The sequence below is a fragment of the Loxodonta africana genome, chromosome 17 (assembly GCF_030014295.1).
Source record: "Loxodonta africana isolate mLoxAfr1 chromosome 17, mLoxAfr1.hap2, whole genome shotgun sequence".
In the NCBI taxonomy this organism is placed as follows: domain Eukaryota; kingdom Metazoa; phylum Chordata; class Mammalia; order Proboscidea; family Elephantidae; genus Loxodonta; species Loxodonta africana.
In genome coordinates, this window is record NC_087358.1 from 62902586 (window position 1) to 62923310 (window position 20725).

The 20725-nt window shown below is 40.0% G+C and overlaps 1 protein-coding gene across 8 annotated transcripts; it reads left to right on the forward strand.

Moving 5' to 3' along the window:
- The first annotated feature begins 2054 nt into the window (after window positions 1-2054).
- LACC1 (laccase domain containing 1) lies at window positions 2055-19793 on the forward strand. 8 transcript variants are annotated; one of them, XM_023551267.2, is made up of 7 exons: window positions 2056-2282; window positions 3583-4198; window positions 7443-7621; window positions 8615-8780; window positions 9943-10168; window positions 11231-11391; window positions 13121-19775. In XM_023551267.2, the coding sequence occupies exons 2-6, from the start codon at window positions 3637-3639 to the stop codon at window positions 11388-11390; spliced, it is 1293 nt and encodes a 430-aa protein (XP_023407035.1). In that variant the 5' UTR covers window positions 2056-2282; window positions 3583-3636; the 3' UTR covers window position 11391; window positions 13121-19775. The 8 variants fall into 8 exon arrangements, with proteins under 8 accessions (XP_023407040.1, XP_023407039.1, XP_023407035.1 ...); XM_003412605.4 differs by having other exon boundaries at window positions 2056-2260; XM_023551268.2 differs by having other exon boundaries at window positions 2058-2187.
- The last annotated feature ends 932 nt before the right edge of the window (window positions 19794-20725 follow it).

Below are 20725 nucleotides of genomic sequence, written 5' to 3' on the forward strand. Positions count from 1 at the left end.
AAGTTTACTATCTACCACTCAGAGTTCTTAACAAACATCCAGCAAAAACAATGACAAGGCAAATACTGATGAAAACATCTGCCAGGAACATTGAAATGTGGGTTCCTATTTGAAACTCTGGTAGGGTAGTGGTTAACAGCTAGGGCTGCTAACCAAAAGGTCAGCAGTTTGAATCTACCAGATGCTCCTTGGAAACCCTATGGGGCAGTTCCACTCTGTCCTATAGGGTCACTATGAGTCCAAATCGACTCAACAGCAACAGGTTTATCTATTTATTTATTTATTTTGGTTTTTGGGTTCCTATTCACGGTTGGTGATCCCATTCTCTGGTCAACTGGAAGCACTTGCCTACCTTCAAGTGCTCTTCTAAATTGCTAAATTTCCGAGATTCTTTTTCTTCCAGGTAAAGCTTCTTCAGCATTTATCATCTGATAAATCTTTACCCAATAAAGATAAATGGATTCTCTCCTTCCATCATAACCAGTTGTCATGGATTGAATTGTGTTCCCCCAAAATATCTGTCAACTTAGTTGGGCCAGGAGTCCCAGTATTGTGTGACTGTCCACCATCTTATGTGATTTCCCTATGTGTTGTAAATCCTATCAGCATGATGAAATGAGATGAATTAGTGGCAACTGATGAAATACACAAGATTAGAAAGCGTCTTAAGCCAATCTCTTTGAGATATATAAGAGAAAAGCAAGCAGAGAGACAGGAGGACCTCATACCACCAAGAAAGCAGAGTGTGTCCCTTGGACCTGAGGTTCCTGTGCTGAAATGCTCCCAGACCAAGGGAAGACTGTTGACAAGGACCTTCCTCCAGAGCCGGCAGAGAGAGAACGCCTTCCCCTGGAGCTGGCACCCTGAATTTGGACTTCTAGCATACTGGACTGTGAGAGAATAAACTTCTCTTTGTTAAAGCCATCCACTTGTGGTATATCTGTTATATCAGCACTGGATGATTAAAACATCAGTTCACCAGGAAGCACCCTTTCTCCTACTCTTTGAAGACTAGATATCTTTTTCTTAACAACAGCTCGTGCCTTCCATATGGTAACTGCTCAATATTTTAAATAAATCCTTGTACTCTTTGAAGATCTAATTTGCCCCTTTATCACAATTTTAAGGGTTAAAAATTTCCTACTAAAAAAACCAAACCAAAAACCCATTGCCGTGGAGTGGCTTCCGAGTCATAGCGGCCCTATAGGACAGAGTAGAACTGCCCATAGGATTTCCAAGGAGCGGGTGGTGGATTCGAACTGCCGATCTTTTGGTTAGCAGCCAAGTTCTTAACCACTGCGCCAGCAGGGTTCTAATTTCCTACTAGGAAATCTGTCAATCCAAGTGAAGAAGCAGTAAGGACTGCTGGTCCTGTCAACAAGAAAGGCAAAATGTGAAAAAAGGCGAACAAGGACCATCAACTTGTTCTTGGGAAAGTCAAAACAAACTATTAAACAAGTTCCCCCAAGGACGCCCTTTGCTGGCACTCTGGAGGGGACTAACTGCCAAATGCTAACGTGAGAAGCTTCGCAGGTCTGGGCTCTGGTGAGTAACCCAAAGTCGTGACCACGCTGCTAGCTCAGCGAATCCTCCCAGAGCAACTGCAAGAGCGGACTTCCAGGGAGCTCCTGAAGGGGTTCCCGCTTGCGAAAGGGAGCCTGCGGCTGCGGTCCTGGACCGCAGAGGCGTTACCACCACGCCCGCCGCCCCGCGCCCCGCTCGGGTCCCGCCTTCTACTCCCCCTCGCGGCCCCGCCGTTCCCGCCCGCCGCCCCGCGCCCCCTCTCCCTCCCGGCCCCGCCTGTCAGCCTTCCCCGCTGCCTGCCCCCGACCCGCCTGGCTCCGGCCAGAGGGCCCTTCCGCGGCTCTGGTTCCTCTTCCTCTTCTCGCCTCGGTAGGGCCGCGGGCTGCAAGCTCGACGGGACGCCCTGACCCGGAACTGCTGAGCCGGCCGCCGACGGGCGGGCGATTGGCTCATCCCGGGATTCCCCTGTGCGCGGGCTCGGCTCTCGGCGTCCGCACGGTGCACGCGCGGCGGTCGCAGCTCAGCCTCCAGACCTCTGTTCCTCCCTGCAGCCCGCCGGCCGCACCCCTGCCCTCCGCTGCCTGCGGGAACCCGTACCTCGGCGGGCGTTCAGCAAGAAGCCCCGGCTGATGCCAGGCGGGGGTCCCGTCCGTCCGCGGTGAGGTGAGGTGAGGTGGTGTGAGGTGGGCGTCACCACCAGAGGACAGAGCTGCTGGGGCCCGGCTTATCGCTCCAGGTGACACGCGCGCAGCTTCCAGGTTTCATTCAGACTGAGGGCGATACCGGGGGTGGGGGAGACCCCAAATCTTAACGGACCTTGGGGAGTGCGAGAAGGCAAGGACAGGCGCAACAGCCTTGAGTGTGTGTCTCTCCGTTAAAAGTCTCACAAGAGGGCGATGAGTAGGCAATGGGGGTGCCAGGGCAGGTGGAGATTTGCATCCTGAAGCCCCACTGACCCGGGCACACGTATGAGGAGCAGGGACCGGGCGACAACAGAGCAAAGCGATGGGCAGAGCACAGACACATTTTCTTGGGATTTAAAAAGCAGAGGCAAGGGCGGAGGTCACCCCACCACCACCACCACCCCGCTTCTCTTAGCGTTTTGCAAACTGGAGAAATGAACTTAAGCGGGAGCCTTATGGGAGAGGGGATGGAGGTTGGGAGTGGTGTCAGGGGGCAACTGCCCTTGGCAGAGGGAGGCCAGCAGCAAGGTGGAGGTGAGAAAATCTGCCTGGGGAGGATGTATAGGAAAGTACTTAGGAAGCAATCGCTTTTGTGAAATTGCCAAGCCTGGTTGTTGTTGGGTACCCTCCAGTCCATTCTGATGCACAGGGACCCCCACATGTTAGAGCAGGACTGCCCCATAGGGTTTTCTGAGTTGTAGTTTTATTGAAGCAGATTGCCAGGTCTTTGTCCCATGGAGCCCTTGGGTGGGTTCCAGCCGCCAACCTTTGGTTAGCAGCTGAGCGCTTAACCGTTTGCACTACCAGGAGTACCGTGTAAATCTAAAAAACCAAACCCATTGCTGTCTAGTCGATCTCGACTCACTGTGTAAATCTTGAAGGGAAATTTATCAGTCTTTTCAGCTTTTATCTTTCCTTAAAAAATGTGGTTTTCAGGTGCAGCTCCATTTAACCTGGTGAACTTAAGGCCCTGATATTTCATATGAAGGGATGTGACCTAACATGCCAATCATGTTAGGATTAATGACATATCACATGGGTTGACACCCTGTAATTAAAAGGAGGACTTCGTTTAAGTCAACAAGTAATAGTCTACTTGAAATTTGTTGTATATATGCATAGGAATTGTTCTGCTGGAAAGATGTATAAAAACTTGCACAAGACAGATTAAGAGATTGCTTTCCATTGATTATCATGACTCTCTTTTGACAAATAGTAGGCTAGGTTTTCTGGGAGAAGTCCATCCTTAACATTTCACCGGTTACATTTTCAGATGAAAGCAAATTCTTTTTTATTTAGCCACAATTTTCTGCTATAACCATAGGAAGATTGATACAATTTTACGTCCTTATTTATGCTAATTATTCTTGAACAGGTGACTTATTTGGCGCAAAAGTCTTCTTTGAAGAACTTTCTACAATACTGAAGGATGGCAGAAGCAGTGTTGGTTGATCTGTTTGGTTTGAAATTAAACTCTCAGAAAAACCATCAGCAGACATTACTGAAAGCTTTGAATGCTGTCCGATACCACCATGCTGCCAGTGCCAAGTTCTTTTGCATAATGTGTTGCGGTAACATCAACAGCGAAAAGGATGACGAATGTGGTAATTGTGAACTAGAAACAAACAATGGGTTATCCTTTCTTTTGAGAGAATTTGAGACTTTTAGCAATTCCAGCATAGTTGCCACCCTGTATACCATTAAACAGAAAATTGATGAAAAAAACCTGAGCAGAATTAAGGTAATTGTACCTGTGTACAGGAAGACATTAATGAAGGCTTTTATTGATCAACTCTTCACTGATGTTTACAGTTTTGAGTTTGAAGATTTACAGATGACTTTGTGGGGAGGCCTCTGGAAACAGTCCAATGAAATAAACATGATTACAGCTCAAGAATTAGAAGAAATCCAGAATGAAATAAAAACATATTTGAGAAGTCTGCCCCCACTGAAAGGAGAGTTAACCATTATCACATCTCCTTTGATTCCAGGTATATTAAACACTATCTGTTGTTTTTAATGTGTACGTGAAAAACCAGCCGTTCTTTAGAGGTTGTTCACCTCTTTTTTTCCTTCCTTCTTTTATTGACGGTTGTGGGTTTATGGGATTTTGCATTACTTGCACCATGATGTGTCAAGAGGTAGAGAATGGCCATCAGCACCGTCAAAGCCACACTGAATAAATAAATTAGCTTTATGTACATTCAGCTCTAAGACAAATCCTTCAGTCCCCCTTTAAAATTAGATTTATGAGCCTGAGCACCTTCTGTTTAGAAATTCTGCAACCTCAATTCATTGAAGTGATCATAAAAGAGTGAAATTTATTTATTTTTGCTTCTTAAGATTTTATTTATTTTATTGTGCGTTAGGTGGAAGTTTACAGAGCAAATTAGTTTACAGAGCAAATTAGTTTCCCGTTTGATAGTTTGTACATAAAGTGTTCCATGACATTGGTTTCATTCCCCATAATGTGTCAGCACCCTTCCCATTTCCTAGGTTCCCCATTTCCGTTCACCCTGTTTTTCAACCCCTTTCTGCCTTCTCATCTTTACCTGTGGGCAAATGTTGCCCTTTTGATCTCACATCATTGGTTGTTCTAAGGAGCACATTACTTTCCGTGTTAGTGTGTATTTTATGGGCCTGTCTATGGTTTGACCGAAAGGTGGTCCTGGGAACGGCTTCAGTTCCAGTTCAGAAGGGTGTCTTAGGGCAGTAATATTGGGGGTTCCTCCAGTCTCTGTCGGACCAGTAAGTCTGGTCTTTTCTGCGAATTTGATTTTTTATTCTACGGTTTGTCTCCTGTTCTGTCTGGGACCCTCTGTGTGATCCCAGTCAGAGTGGCTGGTAGTGTTAGCCAGGCACTACTAGTTCTTCTGTTTTTGGAGTTGTATAGGCTGTGGTTCATGTGGTCCATTAGTCCTTTCGACTAATTGCTCTCTTGAGTCTTTGGTTTTCTTCACTCTCATTTGCTCTTAATGGTAAGAGACTGATAGCTGTATCTTAGATGGCCATTTGCAAGCTTTTAAGATCCCAGATGCTACTCACCAAAGCAGGATGCAGAACTTTGTCTTTATGAGCTATGTTGTGCCAATCGACGTAGATGTCCAGAGTCTATGATCTGTCACCTTTGAGCCTAGGAACTTTTTCCCATGAGGTGTTTAGTTATGTCCAAGAAGTCACCCTGACTGTGACCCCAGTGTGCTCTATTGTCTATAGTAGTACGTAAGCAGCACCTACAGTTATGTATGTAGAAATATCCATCATTAAACCTCTATCTGCAGGTGGGTGTGCTCCCTTACACCCTCCCACATCTTTTGGCATACCTATCTACCTGTGTATCCATTCACAAGTTAATACTATTGTCGCAGGATTGTCTACGCCATAGTAATTACCGTTGTTACTCTTTGTTCTTGTGGTCCTCTCAATGTCCTTCCATGCCTTGGTCACATTTTGCTGACTTCTCCCATATTGTGTATTGCCTTTCCCTTCACCAATATTACCATGCGTCTTCTATCTACTTGGTAATTTTCCCTCCCTTCCCCTCCCGTCCCTGGTAATAACCATTAAAGAATTTTCTTTTTTTCTGTGTGCAAAACTTTTCTTGTTCCTTTGTAATAGTGGTCCATACAATGTGTGTCCTTTTGTGGTAGGCTTATTTCACTCAACCTGATGTACTCCAAATTTATCCATGTTGTGATATGTTCCACAGATTCATCATTATTCTTTATTGTTACGTAGTATTCTGTTGTGTGTATGCATCACAGTTCCTTAATGCATTCATCTCTCGATGGGCACTTAGGCTGTTTCCAGCATTTTGCTATTGTGAATAATGTCACAATCAACATGGGTGCGCATATGTTGACTCATGTAATGGCTCTTACTTCTATAGGATATATACCTAGGAGTGGAATTATTGGGTCATGTGGTATTTCTATTTCTGCCTTTTTAATGAAGTGCCGTACCGTTTTCCATAGTGGTTGTACCATTTTACATTCCTATCAGCAATCTCCCCGCAACCTCGCCAACATTTGTTATTTTCTGTTTCTTTGATTAGTGCCAGTACCATCAGGGTGAAATGGTATCTCATTGTAGTTTTGATTTGTATTTCTCTAATGTCTAATGATTGCAAGTATTTCTTTACGTGTTTGTTAGCTGCCTGAATGCCTTCTTTGGTGAAGTATCTACGCATATCCTTTGCCCATTTTTTAATTGGGTTGTCTTTTTCTTGTTGAGGTGTTGAAGCTTTCTATACATTTTAGAGATTAAACCCTTGTCAGGTATGTCATCATAGCCAAATTTTTTTTCGGGTCTGTAGGTTCTCATTTTACTCTTTTGGAGAAGTCTTTTGGTAAGCTTAAGTGTTTAGTTTTTAGGAGGTTCCGTTTATCTAGTTTATCTTGTGCTATTTGTGCGTTTTAGTTATGTTTGGTATTGTATTTATGCCATGGATTAGGGCCCCTAGCATTGTCCCTGGAAACCCTGGTGGCATAGTGGTTAAGAGCTACAGCTACTAACCAAAAGGTTGGCAGTTTGAATCCACCAGGCACTCCTTGGAAGCTCTATGGGGCAGTTCTACTCTATCCTGTAAGGTTGCTCTGAGTTGGAATCAACTGGACAGTAATGGGTTTTTTTTTTTTTGTCATTGTCCCTATTTTTCTTCAATGATCTTTATAGTTTTAGGTTTTATCTTTTGGTCTTTGATCCATTTTAAGTTAGTTTCTGTGTATGGTGTGAGGTGTGGGTAAAAGTGAAATTTAAAATAATCAATCTTCTTACTTAAAATACATTTACTATGAGCTGTATGCTGTTGGGTGGAAATCCTGGTAGTGCAGTGGTTAAGTGCTATGGCTGCTAACTAAAAGGTCAGCATTTGAATCTACCAGGCGCTCCTTGGAAATTCTATGGGGCAGTTCTACTCTGTCCTGTAGGGTCGCTATGAGTCAGAATCGACTTGATGGCAATGGGTTTGGGTTTTTTTGGATATGCTGTTGAGCATACAAAGACAAATAGGACAGAAGATATTTTTTGATGAGCAATAATCCCATAGAGAACATAAAACAGAGTAGTATGTAATAATACTTTTAAGGTACAAAGTGCTGTAGAAATTAGAAACGATATAAGGAAGTGAAGATTAAAATGAGCAGGGTGTGTCTTATGGAGAGACTGGGTTTTATAATGCTTTACAATCCATTGTATGGCATTCTTTTTTAATCTTCACTACTTGTCTTCCAACAGATATTTTCATACATGGATTTACTACAAGAGCAGGTGGGATCTCTTACCTACCAACTCTCAGCTCATTAAATCTCTTCAGTAGTTCCAAACGGAGAGATCCCAAGCCAGTTGTTCAAGAAAATCTGCGTAGGTTAGCAAGTGCTGCAGGATTTAATGCAGAGAAATTTTACCGAATAAAGGTAAACTTTTGCTTCATATTGTGCAAGGTCTAAAGTACATTCTTGACTTGGCCAGTGACTACATGGACTTTAATCAAGCCGTTTAACTTTTGCGTCTGGTGTTTCTCTTAAAATTTTAGGATAATGTTTGTGTTATGTATATCTGAACACCACAGCCTAAATATCAGTTCCGTGGTATATATATTGCTCCTGGCGCTCCTCACTTCTAAAAATACAGCTAATTCTCAGGGAGTATGGTACCACTGCCCTTTTTCCTTTAGAAAGAAGGGGACTAAACGGTGATGGGAAAAGGCCATTATTTTCTTAACACTAAGAGAAACTAGTGTCACAATTGGTGAGATTGGAACAATGCTGTGTTGCTTTCAGAATTCTTATTTATCTGAATCTAGGAAAAAGTAGGAATGTTACTGATTTAATAATTAATTTAACTTCCTCCATTAAAGTAGTGCATCATAGAAAGTGCTACGAGTAGAGATAAACACATCTCCTGCAGGAGGTGTTGATGATGGACTTGACTGGATTTTTAAAATATTCAGAGATTATAATATCAAAAGTTTAAAAGCATTAAATGATAAGTAAATTTGATGTTTTACCATGTGTTGTTGTTGTATGCCGTTGAGTCTGTTCCGACTCACAGCAATCCTATAGGACAGAGTAGAACTGCTCCATAGAGTTTTCTAGGCTGTAACCTTTACGGGAGCAGATCACTAGGTCTTTCCTCCCGTGAAGTTCCTGGTAGGTTCAAACCACCAGCCTTTCAGTTAGCAGCCGAGCGGCTTTAACCGTTGTACCCAGGGCTCCTTCTGTACCGTATATAAAACCCACTGCCGTCGAGCCACTTAACCACTACCGTATATAAAAAGTGGTATATTTAGTGAAAGCTAGTAATCTTAAACTGGTTTCATTATTTTGTACTGAAATGAATACTGAAAAAGCTTATGGTATGATAAAGCCCACTTTCAAAATATTTTTATTATATGCCTTTGGTATTAGACCGATCATGCCAATGACGTCTGGATTATGGGAAGGAGGGAGCCTGAATCTTATGATGGAATAACCACAAATCAGAGAGGGGTCACAATAGCGGCTCTTGGTGCTGACTGTATACCAATGGTTTTTGCAGATCCTGTCAAAAAAGCATGTGGGGTTGCTCACGCTGGTAAGTATACTCAATCATTTAGAATCTTCTTAATTTTTATAGTATTGGAAAAACTGTACAGTAAAACTTGCAAAAGCCAGAACCTGTGTAAGGTAGACACTTTGACAGGTGCAGTCTAGTTGATCCAATTATCCTCCAAAGATAAGAGTGAAGAAGAATTTTTTAGATACTACATTGTTGGAGGTTCAGACCTATCTGGCGGCTCTGCAGAAGAAAGGCCTGGTTATCTGCTTCCATAAAGACTGTTGTTGTTTTTGTTGTCAATTGCCATCAAGTCGATTCGGACGCTAAGAAAACCCAGGGGAGCAACTCTACTGTCTAACACATGGGGTCACCATGAGTTGGAATCAACTTGACGACAATAGGTTTATATTATGTTAAGGTTATAGAATTTTGTTTTCTGGAAGTATTTTAAAATCGTATTTAGACTATGAGTGGATACGATTCTGTGTGAAATGAGGAATAACCTTTCTAATTCCCTTCTGCTTATAAATCTATGCCTGCTTTAGTTTTTAGACCGTAGATGAGAAAGTGATGTGTTTTTCTTTTGATCTAGCTAAATTAATGGAATGGGATGACTAAAAGTCAGGTTTGCCATATGGTGTTGTTGAAAGTTATTTTAAATTTGAATCTCAGTTCCTGGAAATAAAATGGGAATATTATTTGTTACTAAACCTATTCTTAGATTTCTGTCTTTGGTAACTGGATGAGAGCAAGAATAAAGAAAATGGTCTGATATTAGAAAAACCATGGGATCCATTGGAAAGGAAAGTTTGGCAAATGCGGAGGGGTGTGAAAAGGGACTGTTAATTGAAATAGAACAGGTTTATTTTATTATAAAAAGTGAGGGGGTGAGAGAGAAGGCTTAAGAGAGTATAAGCCCAGAGGAAACTTGAAGGATAAGATATTTCTAAAAGGAAGTGGAAGGGAACTCTCATTAAGTGTCTTTTCTTTACCAGATACTTTATACAGTGTATCTCATTTAAAAACCAGTACAAAAAAAAAAAGTACTATAATATAATAATTAATTTTGCGATGCATATAGTATTTTGGGGCTTTGAAAACATAAAGTAACGCTGTTCATTTTTAACTTAAATGTAAATTAAGGTGAAATTTTGTTGTGTTTTAACTTCCCTTTCATCTTTTTCTTCCTGTTTACTAGGTTGGAAAGGTACTTTGTTAGGTGTTGCAATGGCTACAGTGAATGCTATGATAGCAGAATATGGCTGTAGTTTGGAAGACATTATTGTCGTACTGGGCCCTTCAGTAGGACCTTGCTGTTTTACTCTTCCAAGGGAATCAGCAAAGGCATTTCATAACCTTGATCCTAAATGCGTACGACTGTTTGACTCGCCAGATCCCTATATTGACATTCGTAAAGCCACCAGGTACGTTTGATTTCTTTCTGGTTCTGCAACTTTGGTTATTGCTTCTGAAGTCAAAGCCATTTCAGAAAACTATTCAGGAAAATTCAGGTGGTAGACATTTAAAAAGCTGATATACATATATTCACAAAAACTTACTTTCTATATGAAATCCATCGTCATTTCAGTTGACTATCTGGCATCTCTTATTGACTTAAGAGTGAAGGAAGAAACAGTTGGCATATAGTTTTATGAGGTCTTCTTTTTCTTCACATGTAAATTTAGCATGTACTTTACTTCACAATCATTCCTCAGCTAAATTCTCCTAATTATAATAAACGATGAGGAAGCTAATGTTTTTTATATGATTCTTATTCTCTAACTAGAAGGATATATTTCTTAATAAAGATATTAGATAATATAAACACACATTTTCAAGGTGTATGTTTATGGTGTCTTGAATTTATGAAATTTTCCTGTGAATATCTGTTGAAAGAATACTTGTCATTTCTGCAAAGGAAAATTGCTGTCTAATTTGAATCATGCTTCTCTTCCATTCAGCCAAACCTTGCCCATATTCTGCCTCATTTAGTATATAAGTATAGAGAATTGAAATTGATTTTTAAATGTGACTTGTGGAGTGGAATAAGTATCACTAATTTGTAGTCATATTTCATATAAAGCATTTATGGCGAAACAAGTTTTCCTGTGCAAAATCCAGCTGATAGGTGGAAAGGAGATGGTAGGGCCGGATGACTAAAACTCATGTTGTGTCCGAATCCAATGAATCCCATCTACAAATACCTGGTAACTTTGAAAGTTTCCACTTGACTAAGTAACTGATTATAAAATTCTGTATCCAGGTCATGTCTGCTGGACAATATGGAAGGATGTCCAGTTCATGTATGACAAATGCTAATAAAATCTACCATTTCCTGGCTAGTCCGTGTAACTGAACAGCAATTTACATCGTTCCAAGCAGATTTTCCCAGAACTCTTTCATACTGATATCTTTACTTTTTTCATACAGTTTTGGCTATTGGTAAAACAAACTCATGCTATCTTTTGAAACATTTTTATTCTTAGGGTACTTCTAGAACGGGGAGGAATTCTTCCACAGAATATTCAGGACCAGAACCAGGATCTCGACCTCTGTACATCCTGCTATCCCAACAAGTTTTTCTCCCATGTTCGAGATGGCCTTAGTTTTGGTACACAGATTGGCTTCATATCCGTTAGAGAATGAGGTACAGTTAGGTTCTCTCTCAATCCCTCTCTCTGTCTTTTAACCTTCCCCTCACCCTGTTTTTAAAAATAATTGGTTAGGGAATTTTAAGGGACTATTCTTTTTTTTTTATTCATGCTAACCTAGTAACCAATTAAATTTAGCTTTGCCCCTTTTTTTCCTGCAGGAAAAATTAAGTTTCTACTTTTTAGAGAAGCAATAGTGGTAGAAAATTTCATTTTCTGTGGCATACTCTATTCTAACAAGCTCCACTGCTTTTCCTGGTTAGGCCTAGATATGTTGGCAGCACAGAAATAAAGTATTCTTTAAAAATTCCTGTATGTATTCTCCTTATGTTTTTTATGTACTTGATATCTGTACATTTCCTAGTATAATGTGCCTATGTCTTTATTTTTTTTAATTTGATTTTTAAAGAGAAATCTCTGCATAGGGGCAGATAAAGAACATTAATATTAACAATACTTGTATAATGCATAACAGTTGCAAAACTCTGTCATGTGCTATGAGGAAAAATGAGAAATAAGAACAGGGTGCTGAATCTAGAAATCAAGAGACAAGAATGAATGTCACTAATGGACTGTAAGGTGTGTGCAGGCAAGTCCCTAGGTGACTGTGGTCTGGAACTTTATCTGCAAGGTCAGTGGAGTTACTTAGATGCCCTTTAAGCCCTTGATTGTTTAGTTGAGCACTGTGAATTTGTTAGTAATCACTTGAAGAGAGACTGAAACATTGGTTTTTATCTTCTTCATATTTCTATCACTTAGACTTCTGCCAAGGGAAGAGGCAGGGTTCTAAGCCGTACAATATTCCAACCTATTGGTTCGCTTAAGTAATCTAACTTTTGGTTGATGTTCAACCAAGTAATTTTATACTCCTAAATGGAACTAGACTGACAGTTGTAAGAGAGTCAAAAGAGTAAGTACAACACTGAGAATAGGAATGGGAACCCCTCAACTACTCTAGACCAGAATCACGTGGGCTCTGTATAGTCTTTTGATAAAGGCATCATCACAGCATCTTCTTAATGCCAGTTTTAAAATTTTAATGACAACTTACTAATAACGGATAATTTTATGTATGGATATTGAGATTGATAAATATAACATTTCATGACTGGTTTTTATGTGTGAAATTCTAAATTCTAGAATAATGAGAAATCCTCAAATACACAGGCTGGCTTGGTTTTCAACTAGATTGCCAACTGTCTGCAAGGGATGGGCCAGTTTTTTTCAGTAAAGGTTCATGTAGTAAATATTTTAGGCTTTGAGGCCCATACAGTCTCTGTGACAGCTACTCAATTCTAATGTTTTAGAGCAAAAACAGATGCCAACAATATAGAAATGAGTGAGTATGGCTGTATTCCAATAAAACTTTACAAAAAAAGCAGGTGAGGGGCCAGATTTGGCCCATAGGCTGTAATTTGCTGATACTTGGCGTACAGTCATAGAGCAAGAGTGAATGTAATTTCATTAAATTAGTATTTATTAGCGATGGCTTAGGTAGAGCTAGACAAAAATATTTCATGACAGTGATTTAGCACTGCCCCTTTGGCATATATCTAATTTTCCTTAAGGTTACTTTTAATTGACTGATTTAATATTATTTTTAGTCTTTACAATTGCTTTAACTCTTTAATATACAAAAAGACTTTAATAAAGTTTATGATCCTTACCTTGATATTCTAATAACACTAGTAAAGGTCTCATATTGGATTTCTTTGTATTTTATAGATACTTGGCTGGATTTTTGCATACATGTTCCCCGTCTCCCTTCCAAACCATCGGCAAGAGAGCATTTTAGCTGCCTAAGTTACCTAAAACCAAAAGGATTACAGTGGAGCATTCATCTTAGGGTATATTTTCACTGTTATTCAGAGGCAAATGATTTTCATTTGATTCTAAGAAAACTGACCAAAAAATCAGTATGATATAGCTAATATGTTATATGGATGAGGATTATTGTTCTTAAAGTTTGCTCTCCCTATTTATTAATGAATCAGGAGTAGATCTATTCAGTTCAGTATTTACGGGTACCCTCTATTCGTCAGGCGTTGTGTTAAACATAAGTGAATCAAGATGAGTAAGACTTTTTCCCTTGAGTCTAATGCAGTGGAGGAGATATACACTTCTACAGCTTGAATTTTAATAGCAGTAGAAGAGTACAGAGAAGGAGGGCTTAATTCTGTCTGGAAGGCAGGATAGAGAAAGTATCACAGAGAAAATGATATTTTATATGGGCCCAAAAGATACACAGGCTTTTGACAAGTGTAGAACAACCATAACAGGTAAAGGGAACGCCACGAACTAGGGCATGAAACTGTAGAAGTGCAAAACAAGAGAAGGGTGTGGGCAGGAGTTAGGACTGGAAAGACAGGTTGGAAACAGATTAGTAGGGGTCTCAAATGCCATGTCTAAGAGTTTGGGGTTTATTTTCCAGGCAATGGGCAGGGATCAAAAGTAGAGGAGTGTTTTTATTTCCTTGGCATCATAGTTAACAGGGTGGATTCCAATTGTGAGAGACCAAAGCAGAGCAAGTAGTTAAGAGGCAGTCAGAATACTTCGGACAAGAAATAATGAAGCCTGAATGAAGGCAGTGGAAATTAAAACAGAGAAGAGAGTAGATGGATTAGAGAAACCTTTCATAGATAGTATCAATAGATCCTGTAACAGATAATGGAGCTGGAAGGTGAGGAAGCATGGAGAAGCCACTTTTACTTTTTCTCGTGGCTAACTACCAAGAACAGCAAGAGGAGCCCTGATGGCACAGTGGTTAAGAGCTCAGGTTGCTGACTAGAAGGTCAGCAGTTCGAATCCACCAGCTGCTTCTTGAAAACCCTATGAGACGGTTCTATTCTGTCCTCTAGGGTCGATATGAGTTGGGATACACTTGACAGGAAGAGGTAACTACCAAGAGTGGCAACAAAAGCAGGGAAGAGGTTTGGGACAAGGGAGAAGGATAATGAGTTTGATTTTAGACAGATTGAAGTGATTTCAGGTGGAAATACTTGATCAGCAGTTAGAAATACAGATTTGGAACTTAGGAGGGAGCCTGGGATCAAGACCCAGATCTGGAAGTCCTCTGTGCAGAGATGATGCCTGAGTGTGTTGGAGCAGGCTGAGTCATCTGAGCAGAATGAGAGTGAGAAAGGAGGTCCCAAGGTGAAACTTCGTAGAGCATCTGTATTTCAAGAACAAGAAGTTGAACCAGTGAAAAAGATTAACCATAGAAAAATCCATCCATTGCCTGATTCCGACTTACAGCAACCCCGTAGGACAGAGTAGAACTGCCCTGTAGGGTTTCCAAGGAGCGGCTGGTAGATTTGAACTGCAGACCTTTTGGTTAGCAGACAAGCTCTTAACCACTGCTCCACCAGGGCTCTTAACCATAGAAGTAAGGGAAAAAGAGAATATTGTGGTGTTGAAGAAGCCAGACTAGGTGTGGGTGGTACTCAAAAAGAAATCTTCAGAGATAAATACAGTAAGCTCTGAGAAGACCCCAGCGGGTTTGTCATCATGAAGCTGCTCTAGGGGCAGTGGTGGCTGAGTCAGATTTCAGAGCTTTGAAGAATCAGCTTTTCTTTGACAGTGTTTGCTAGAGAAGATGAAGAGCGGCCGCTGTGCTTGAAGGAAGGGTGTTTTTGTGTGTGTAGCTTTGAGTATGTTTGTAGGCTGAAGAGAGAAGGTAAGCTTTTTTATTTGGGAAAAAAATCACTGGTATATATGGTATATATATATTTTAATACGAGTTAGTGCTAGAGTGAATCTTAAAAATATGTCCTATTTTATACATAAATTTCTTATATGTTATGCAGTAGAATTAATGACAATATTTGGTATTTACAAAGGACTTTCACATACGTTACTTCATTTTACCTTACCAAAGGAAAAAAAAAAGTCACTGTCGAGTAGACTCCGACTCATGGCAGCCCCATATGTGTCAGAGTAGGGTTTTCAGGGGCTGATTTTTCAGAAGTAGATAACCAGACCTTTCTTCCAAGGCACCATTAGATGGACTCGAACCTCCAAACTTTTGGTTAGCAGCCAAGTGCGTTAATGGTTTGCACTGCCCAGGGACTCCCATTTTGCCTTAACAACTACTTGAAGATAGGTAGGTCAAATGTTACCCCTTTTATTCAGATAAGAAGACTGAGCTTCACTGAGTTGGAGGTCAAAATGACATAATTAGTGGTGGAATAAGATGTGAGCCCACATCTTGTGACTACAAATTTCATTTCAGATTTTACAGTTAAAACTATCTAAACTTTGGTTTTCTACTTATTAACATAATTTATTCATACATTCAGTCAAAATTGCTTTGAGTTATTGGGATAGGTTTAAAAAAAACACAGTTGTAGCCCTTGAGATGTTTCATGTGCAGTGAAAACTGACAGTCCACAAACCAGCAGTTTCAGTTCCGATATGTGTGGTGAGGTTGCCACAACCTGATACCTTGTTTAGTTTAACCCTTTTATGCACCTGTAGCCTAGGGTGAAATTTAAATAAAAGACCTCATTTCTTTCAATTCAGGGACGGTGTTAAACACAAAGCATAAGATAGCAATTTCAAACTTGTGCGACATACTCTTTTATTTAAAAATGAAGATTAAAGAAATAATTTCAACCATTAAGGAAAGTTGATAATTTTCCAGTTCTTCCTTGTGCCTTAAGTTTGCGAATTTGCAGAATATTAGCCATATTTTACATTCTGTTACAAAACATTCTAAAACCAAATAAAAATTATTTTCAACTACTTCTGACTTTGGATTCTCTGTGCCTAAGAATATAATGAAAAGTTGTCTCCTTGCTGTTTTAGTACTGAGTGAAAAGTACTTATTCAGTAACCCAGAAACAGAACTACTAGGCTATTAAAGACTTTCTATACCTTATTGCTTCTACAGGATCTCTGTCACTCTTGAACATTTGTATATATCCAGTGCTGTTGAGTCGATTCCGACTCATAGTGACCCTATAGGACAGAGTAGAACTGCCCCGTAGAGGTTCCAAGGAGTGCCTGCTGGATTTGAACTGCCAACCCTTTGGTTAGCAGCCGTAGCACTTAACCACTACGCCACCAGGGTTTCCCATTTGTATGTAGGTTTCTAGAACTTTTGGGATACAACAACAATAACGATTTTTTAGTAACTTAAGTTTTGTTTCACTTTATTTTTTTATGTAAGCACTGCTACTAACTGCACCCAGGAAATATTGGCTGCCATTTTGAGAGGAATTAATCTTGTAAATCAAGTGAGAGTTCATGGCATGGTTTTTTGGGAAGTACTGATTATCAAATTGGAGCCCTGGTGCCATAGTGGTTAAGAGCTCAGCTGCTAACCAAAAGGTGGCAGTTGAAATCCACCAGCCGCGCCTTGGAAACCCTCTAGGGCAGTTCTACTCTGTCCTATGGGGTTGCTATGAGTTGGAACTGACTCGATGGCACCTGACAACAACAGTTATCAAATTCAATTTTATTAGACCATTTATCTAATTGTAATCTTCTATTGTGAGAAATAGCATCCCAAAACAAACCAACCCATTGCCGTCAAGTCGAGTTACCAGTGCTTTATAAAACAAACAGGAGAAGATGATGTCAACACTAGGAGTCAGTATTTTTATAAGTAGTTCTACTCTATTTCTTAGTATAAATTTGAACTAATCCTAATCTCTCTCTTTACCTGTACCAAAAAAAAAAAAAAAGGACGCTTGGAGTTAATGAATGTATTGTTTCTACTTTAGGTGCGAAGTATTGTAGTTCAAGTAGGTGAAAGCATTTAGGAACTGTCATACCAACCTCAGTCTCTCTCCTACAGAATCTCCAATAACTGCTTTTCTGTTAGTAGATTCTTTGAGAAAATTGAGATGCTCATTCTGTATCACATGACAAAAAACATAAATAATACCCCTGACTTCAAGAGCTGGAAGATAAGACGATAGTTATGTATGAGTTACATCATTGTATCTCAGTGGGATTTGTTGTTATCACTTGATTGATCTAAAGTTATGTTCAGAATGTGTCCATCCTACTTTTTGTGTGAACTGTGAGAGACTATGGAAGCATAGGACCTTAAAGAAAGCACAGTTCAGTTACCTATGTGTATGTGTGTGTAGCTATGCGTGGATCACTGTGTGTGTGTTAAATGGCAAACAAGTGTGTATATGTTGAATATGATATATAACCACTTTGTCCTAACGTAAATTCACACCAAATGCACATATGGTCCCAGTAAAGAGTGGGGAGCATGGTCCATGTGCTCAGTGCATGTGGTTATGGGAGCCTTGGTCTAAGGCTTAGGCGTTTGTGTTTTTAAACTTTATTTTAAGTCCCTGAGTGTTACAGATGATTTAACATGCTTGCCTGCTGTCCTTACAGGGTCGCTGTGAGTTGGAATCAACTCGATGGCAATGGGTTGGGTTTGATTTTTTTTTTGGTCTCCTAACTGAAAGGTTGGAGGTTCAAGTCCACCCAGAAGCACCTCAGAAGAAAGGCTTAGTGATCTATTTCCAAAAAAATCAACCGTTGAAAACCCCATGGAATGCAGTTCTATTCTGACACACATGGGGCTGCCGTGAGTGGGAGTTTGATTCGACAACAATGGTTTTTTTTTGTTTGTTTTTGTAATTTCAAGTATGAGGCAGCTGCTCTCAGTCACGATTGTTCTCACTGCTTAATAAAGGAGAAGACATCCGCCAGTGCTGCTTTTCTCCAGATGAACACATTTAATTTGGATTCATGGTGATCACATGTTAACTGTGGAGGCAAACTTCATACCCTCTGGAGATGCATTTTCTTTGCAGTGAAAAAAATGCTTACATCATTCCCTGTGTCCTTGTGCCAGGTGCCTCAGGTGAACCTTGTCTTTTCCGTATCCAGAGCAGACTTTTTGTGTTCTCTGCCTCAACTGCCACAGACATTCTGGTGATCATCTCTCATCCAGATCATTATGACAATGTTTTTTCTAATCTAATGTTTCTTTATTGAGTCTATTCTTATATTGCCATGATTGATCATTCCAAAATGCAAAATCTAGTTATATTACAACCTTCAAAATTATTTGATGGCTCTCCCACTGCCACCAAGATACAGCCCCACTTACTGCAGTTTAATGAGTGCTGTCATGATCACGCCCCAGCTTCCCTCTTCAGCTCCCACCACTCCCTGACTCACAGCATATGCTCCAGCTGCTCTATACTTCCTTCATTTTCTACAGCATGCCATTGAGCAAGGTCAGACCACAGAGGTTGGTTTGTGTTCAGAGACTGAACAGAATTCAAAGCTGATTCAAAGTTACTTGGACTTTCTCCTACATCAGCAAACAAGCAGCACCAAGGATATATATAATATAAACATCTAAGTGAATGGATAAAGCATTCCACCTTCTCCCTAATTCTTCACAAAGATATGCCCAAAATTCCCTTGTCAATACAGTACGTACACAGTGAGCAGTATGCAGGTCATATGTAAAATCACTGTATCTTTTGTTCCATTAGGTACTGTCTTCGTTATCCAGTGTTGCTATAACAGAAATACCACAAGTGGATGACTTGAATAAAGAGAATTTGTTCTCTCACAGTCTAGAGGTCTAAATTCAGGGTGCTAGCTCCAGGGGAAGGCTTTCTCTCTCTGCTCTGGAGGAAGGTCCTTGTCATCAATATTCCCCAGTCAAAGAGCTTCTCAGCACAGGGACCCTGTGTCCAAAGGATGCACTATTCTCATGGCTCTTGGTTCTTTGTATGAGGTCCCCCTGTCTCTCTGCTCACTTCTCTCTTTTATATCCTAGAAGAGATTGCCTTAGATACAACGTAATCTTGTATATTGAGCCTGCCTCATGAACATAACTGTGCTAATCCCACCTTATTAACATCATAGGGGTAGGATTTACAACACATGGGAAAATCACATCATATGACAAAATGGTGGACAATCAAACAGTACTGGGAATTATGGCCACGTTAATATTCAAGAGCCTGCCTTCCATATGAGGAAAGTTTTGTTTTATCTACAAATATGAGCTTTTTATTTTCCTGTGTCATTGGGTCCATGGCATGTCTCACCATGATCTTCCATAGCCACGTTGTTTCTTGTCTACTGGCTTCGTACCTATTACTGGCTTGGTATGCACAGAAATTCTCAAGTTCTGAGTAACTCTTAACTATCCTTTAAGACTCAGATCAGGGGTTACTTCTTCCAGAATGCTTTCCTTGATTGTTTGCCTCAATAGCATCGTGTACCTCATTTTTTATCATCATTAGTGTACTGATTTTTAAATGTTGGTCTTAAAAAAAAAATTTTTTTTTTCTTATTTTCTGTTTACATGTCTACTACAAAATATAAGCTCTGTGTCTTACATATATCTGTATTTTGTACCTAGCATAGTTATTATCGGAGCCCTGGTGGCACAGTGGTTAAGCATTTGGCTGCTAACCAAAAGGTCAGCAGATATTATCACATTATAGTCATTTAATATTTCTAGAAAGAAGAAAATAAGGGAGGGAGGAAGAGAAAGAGGGAAAGGGATATTTTAATGATCAAATTTAAGGTCTAGAAGCATAAAGATAATAAACTATCAGAGTGTGTATATGTGTGTGTTGTCAGTTTTCACCACGTACTTTCATATCTCCAACGTTTAGTTGAATTTATTTAAGTGATAATGATGTATCATTGTCTGTCTAGGGAAAGAATGTTTGTAATGGAGAAGATCTGTTTTAAGGCATTTGGCAAAGTCATTAGACTTTCCTGCTTCCAGCTTGTTTAGGAATTTAAACTTTAAAATACTGCTTTAGGATACATGACTCCTATGGGAATCGAGTACGTTAAATGACTCCAATCAAGTATGTTAGAGACCAGTATTTATTTTGCAAGGCTATTTATTTCTTTCCACTCTTGCACTAATGTATTTTTAGAATTTATCAAATAGTATACAAACACCAGGGACCCTGTCCTCATGAAACTTATTCTAATGCCTTCAATGAAGTTGATATAAACCATTTAATCAAATCTCCATGGCAGTGATCCAGAGAGTGAAGACCAAGCAGGTAGGTCTTTCCCATAAAAATTCCAACTTTTCAGTAGCTCTGTTGATAGTTGGTAGTAAAGTAAGATGGATTTTTTTTTCTTTTTCTTTTTCTTTTTTAGAGCGTTTCTAGGGCAGTATTTCTGAACCTTTGGCTGCATAATAGCATCACCTGGGGAGCTTTAGAAAACCCAGGTGTCTAAGTCGCACACCCCAGACCTATCAAATCAGAATATGGAGACAGGAACAAGGATCAGTGCATTTGAAAGCTTTCCAGGTGATCGTAACATGTAGTCGATTTTGAGGACCACTGCTCCATAATTGCAGCC

What these genes read in the sequence shown, in the direction of transcription:
- LACC1 (XM_023551267.2), top strand. Translation starts at nt 3,637, where the DNA reads ATGGCAGAAGCAGTGTTGGTTGATCTGTTTGGTTTGAAATTAAACTCT. An exon ending in AGAAATTTTACCGAATAAAG is followed by an intron (nt 7,622 to 8,614) that starts GTAAACTTTTGC and finishes CTTTGGTATTAG; the next exon opens with ACCGATCATGCCAATGACGT. An exon ending in GACATTCGTAAAGCCACCAG is followed by an intron (nt 10,169 to 11,230) that starts GTACGTTTGATT and finishes TTTTATTCTTAG; the next exon opens with GGTACTTCTAGAACGGGGAG.